Source organism: Apaloderma vittatum, unplaced genomic scaffold (genome assembly GCF_000703405.1).
Source record: "Apaloderma vittatum isolate BGI_N311 unplaced genomic scaffold, ASM70340v1 scaffold13540, whole genome shotgun sequence".
Lineage (NCBI taxonomy): Eukaryota > Metazoa > Chordata > Aves > Trogoniformes > Trogonidae > Apaloderma > Apaloderma vittatum.
In genome coordinates this window covers 4758-10160 of record NW_009696255.1, presented here as the reverse complement: position 1 = coordinate 10160, position 5403 = coordinate 4758, and the positions used below count along the sequence as shown (strand labels likewise).

The following is a 5403-nucleotide window of genomic DNA, read 5'->3' as shown; positions in this document are numbered from 1 at the left end:
GCGTGTGCAGCCTCTAAGGACCAACACGGAGACCCCTGTGCTGGCTGATCCAGCAACACTACAGCACAAGGGATCCACCTTCTTGCTTTGGCTGTAGGAACAGCAGCAGAGCTGCACTAACGTGTACAAGTGTAGAATGACAGCTAACGTAAGAGCAAGACAATTAAGAACTATTCCAAGTATAAGCTTTTGTGTACCCTTTAAAATACAAAACTTAAGTAACTTTTGCTGCTTTACTGCTCAACAATAACTGGCAAGCTTCCCAGCGATTTATGCCTACCACACTGTGATACAGGTTCTGCTTCGAAATACCTACAGAAATGTGTATTAAAAACACAACAAACAAACAAAACCCCCACAGCTTAGACCAAGACCTGAGTCAGCTTTAAGAACAAAGCTAAGTTGTCTCCACCACTAAAAGCACCCAAGGCTGCAGCGCTTTTACAGTGAGAGATGGGGGCACTGGTGAGGAGATGCAGGGCTACCCACAACCCAAATCAGGTCAGGGCAAACAAGACGGTGATGTCTTTGCTTTTCATTTACTTTAGTTCTAACTAACTTCCCTCCCACTCCAGGATTCCTCCTTTTTTTTCCTTTCCTTTTGAGACATCTATGTTAGCTTATGGTAAGATGCTACTTAGAAATGCAATACAGACATGCCAGGGAACACACGAGGCTAAAAGAATGTTAACTTTATTTATGAACATGTGATTTGGCTTTATACACATGCTAGTAAACAAAAAGAAAAAGAACTGTTTTCAAGAAATAAAAACCCATCTGAATTAGATCAAATACTATAAATGTGGTTTACATAAATGCATTACATTAACTACTAGGGTCACTGGCCAGTTAAACTAACTCAAACTCATAATGAGAGGCATTCATGTCCAAAAAGGAATTCAAATCAATCAGCAATAGAATTACGGATGCAGATTTAGACTTAGGGGTTTTTTAGACCTACACCAAAGAGTTTTCAATTTTCAGTTGATTGTGTACCATTCCACAAGAATCAGAGGCTGTATCCTTCATAGACACAGAGCCAGAGATCATTAATTTCTAGATTAACTTATCCTAACAGCTTATCAAGTCATCAATCCAATGATCCAGGGTTAGTGTAATGCCTCACACCATTCTAGTGAAGAAAAAGCAGTTATACTTAAAATAAAGATGAAAAATAAAAACCAGCACATCGTTGTTTGCATACTATAAGGACTATTTTGAAATGCATAGTTACACATAGTATTCAACCCAAGCAGCAAATCAAGATCTGGATCATTACCAGTCAAGTATTTCTGTGTGTTACTTATTTAAATTTCAGCAGCACAACAACAGCATTTTCAAACCTGAAGAAAAATGCTGCCCCTTTTCCACACGTCAATTCAAAGTGGTGGTATACTAAAGAAAGGCTTAACCTTTGGGAAATTAAAGGAGCATCCAACCCTGAAGCCATCCAGATCCAAAAACGCCCTGCAGGCAGAAGTTAAGGAAAATGTTGGGGATTTCACCCACAAACGAACGAGGTTCTAACCTCGTGCCAAAATTTGCATTGGATTTTGTCATTTTCAGGCATGCTATTAAACTAAACCGCTTCAGCAGATAAAGTGGGAAGATCAAATGCAGAACTTTAGAATACCACTCTGTGTAGCAACGGTATTTAAATTTACGGCAAACTATTAAAGACATTGATGTACTCAGAGGGGCCCAAACAACATCACTTCAATCATACAGTTTTAGGCACAAACCCAAGTATTTAAGGACATGAAAGGGAATCATGTAGCTGCACAGAACTGTCCTCAAAACGCACGAGATATGTTGGTTTCGGTATTTGTTTGAACTCCCAAGTCAAAAGTAAGAAACAGCACCGAGTTTAACAATAATGCTTTCTCTGTGGTTTTTGATGACATTTTCAAAAACCATTAGGCAAAAAAAAGGTATTTAAAAACAAAAGCTAAGTGATACAATGTGAAAATGGCAAAAAATACACTCCAAACAAGTTTTATTGCAAGAAACAAAAAGCACACAACAACCTATACAAACATACATATTACTAGCTATAGACAGACAGATGTAGAACATGGCACCATGTTCAGTTGTGCAAACCTCGAACCTACAGGATCTAAACCCGATCATACATTATCTGTACAACACAGAGTCCTACAGGAAATAGTCTAGCATATTCAATATGAAATACAATGCATTACTAGGCACAAATACCAATAGTCACATTAGAACTGTGCAAGAGATGGCATTACTTCGTGTTTAGTAACCTGAATCAAATACATTGTATTTACAACATACACTATGTTTTACTCAAAAATATGTTAAGTTAATTTTTGGAAAAAATAATAAAAGGCTACATTGTTTAAAGTTAAGTGTAGTGTGTAGAAAAAAGCGCGAGATTGTGTTTTTACATACTGCTTTTGATGTTCCACTCACTGGCTCAGTTCGACTTCTAGAAGAAGAAATAAAGGTTATCAGAATATAAAATAAAGGACTTGAACCCAGCACAAAAAACCATTATGTTCCAATACACTAGCAAATGTGGAAATTTATTCACATACATTTTCTCTTGGTACACTGAGAGCAAATAAACAAAAACCAAACCAAAACAACCAAAGACCCAAACAAATCACATTTCTACTTTGTCATAAATTGCTCTAAAACTTAGAGATATAGAACACAACAGTGCAAGAGGAAGCCCGCAGATACTCTGCCTCTGCTTTGCAAGTATGAAAAAAAGATGAAGTCTGTACTAGTTTTGTGTTCTTAAATAAACCACTAAAAATCAAAGATAACTTTAGCCAATCTGTACGTCCCTGGTATCACACAAATAAGTATCAGATACAGCCCTTTGAATTTCTACAGAAGAGCAGCGCTAGTCTAGACACCTCAAAGTGCAAGTTTACTTAAGTGAAAAATATCAGTCATCTGACAAAGGAGTAACAACCAAGTCAACAGCACAGTCTTTCCAACACTGCTGCTGTGTGGAAGCCCAAGCACTGTGTTCAGATATCTACTATATTTAGCCATGAAAGTGTCAAAATACTAAATGTGTTACAAATGCTATATTGACTAAAAATAGTAGTAGAAATGTCACCTGAAAGCAGTTTCTAGGATTTTGTGCGATTTAGGAGTCCTGTGACAGAAAAAAAGGTCTTAATTGCCAGAATTTGCTTTAAGATAATATTGAAAATGCTACAGTATTTTAGTATTTATTTATTTATTACATTTGAAAACTTGCTGAGATTCCACATACTCGTTGATCTGTATCTGCATGCTACTCATGGTGACTCAGACATGCAACTGCTGACGTAGTTAACAAACAATTCACACACCATCCAAAGTGTCCCATGAGCAGAAGCAATTCAAAGGCTGCTGCAGAATTTCTGTACAAACAGAAAGGCTCATGCTTCCTGCCCCTGCTAGAAGGGCCCCAGGCTTGCAACTACAGCCCCGCACCTCCTGAGGATGAGGAAGGACAAGGGAATACTTCCGATTAAAACACAATGTTTTCCTTGTCCATTTACCTTGAAGAACGTACTACGAGGCAAGTGACCCATTTCTGAAGGCCTCTCCCCTGTTGCAGCATATATTTCTTGTTCCCAAACATGAACTACTCTCCCAGCTCTTTTTGCAACGTTTCCAGTGGAAGGAATAGAAAGCGAATTGGCCTGCTTCGTTTTCAGCAGTGCCACCCTTTCCTTATCTCCACAAACAGGTACGGATTTGACCTTCCACGCTCTAGCAGTGCCTATCCCCTCATTTCAGGGCAGCATTACAACCCCAGGAGGGAGTGTGATCCAACCAGAAACGGAGGATGTGCTGCCAAGACAGCACAACACATACATACTTCAATTAACCCCCCAAAAAGGCAGCGCTTATAATCACAGTGCTGTGGCATCCAGAATTACTAGGTAGGGCTGGAAAGCACTGCAACAACTACTGCAGTAATACGCTCGAAGGCCACATGTGGAGCCACATAAATTCAGGGTTTTTTCGCTTGCAAATGCTTCATGGGTACCAGGATGCTGCAGTACTGTTTGCTGGAGACACACTCTCACCCAATTTGCCTTATATATTGAGAACTAAATTGAGGAAGACATGGCTCAGCCACACACTAACATCTACTAATTGTGATGGAGAGGCATCTCCAAGAAGGCTGGAGAACACAACCATTCAAATGATGCAGATGTAGTTGATACAGAACAGGACTGTATCAACCAGTGACTGCAATAATCCTGTAGTCAGGGTCGCATTTGAATAATGTGTTAATCAATACATCCCATTCTGTCCTCCACGAGAATACAGAATTAAAATCTGGAGCACAGACACCAGCTTAGGGTGAAATCAGACTTAGAAAGATAACTAATAACATCTGGTGACATGCTAAACTGCCCACTCAGTTTCAAGCTCATGAAGGATTAACTATTCCTTCATCATACTTGCACAAAAGGCAATACACTTAGGGATATCGTTATTTTTCTCTTGCTCAGAGGGACATCGTCTTTAGGAAACTAGTAGGAATCACTTATGAAGGGAACTTCTTGTTTGCGTGGTTCACCAACTGGCAACCTCTGGGCTTTCCTCCGTAGCTAGCAGGCAGATAAACCCACATTTGAGGCGTAAGAGTACCTGCCATAGCCCATTTTGTAGACAAATACAAGAACTAGTCAAATGTTGAGAATCAGACTCTTCTGGGAAATGAACAAATTACATGTTTACACTACAATATGTATCTGTCTTTACTATAAAAGGAAATGCATATAATAAAGAATCGCCCCACAGACAGGAAGCAGCATCTACAACTTGGGTCTCAGAAAAATCAACCCCAAGAACAAACCCAACAGAATAATCTTAGAAGTTACCACTGTTGGAGTTTGAACGCCATGTCCCAGCTGACCTAAAAATTTAAGTTGACTTTAGGACAGACACATTAAAATCCACCCCATTACAACAGAACCTAACAGCTTTAACATGAACAATACAATCTGAATACTTCTGCAAAGTACTATCAAAAAACCCCTAACACCCTGAGACCCCTCTCAAAGAATGCAATGCTTTGGGGTACTTACATAACATATGTTTTGCTGGTAGCTTTAACTCCTCCAATAGGGATTCTTCTCACAATTACCGATGAGTTTTTCGGAATCAGGGCATTATCATCTGTGTATTCTGAAACCAACACAAATACAGAAAAAAAAATTAGTCAATTCATAAAAACATGTATTAATGTGTAATTACATAGCACTCCAGAGAATCCATTTGCAGATATAAAAGCAAAATTTTCTATGTAACATCACGCTTTTATTGTCTCAATGCATTAACAGTACACTTCAAGAAATCTTCAAGTTTGATAATCAAATACAGGCAACAAAATATTTTAAAAATAGTTCGAATGCTAAC

At 38.7% G+C, this 5403-nt stretch overlaps 1 protein-coding gene across 1 annotated transcript in view; it reads right to left on the bottom strand.

Annotated features, from left to right (window-relative positions):
- Positions 1-5172, bottom strand: part of LOC104277485 (E3 ubiquitin-protein ligase RBBP6-like) — a gene marked incomplete at its 5' end in the record, with an annotated part of 23136 nt that extends 17964 nt beyond the window's left edge. Inside the window, 2 exon segments of the mRNA XM_009874130.1 lie at positions 2416-2452; positions 5073-5172. Coding sequence (XP_009872432.1) covers positions 2416-2452; positions 5073-5172 — 137 coding nt within the window.
- Positions 5173-5403: the final 231 nt, after the last annotated feature.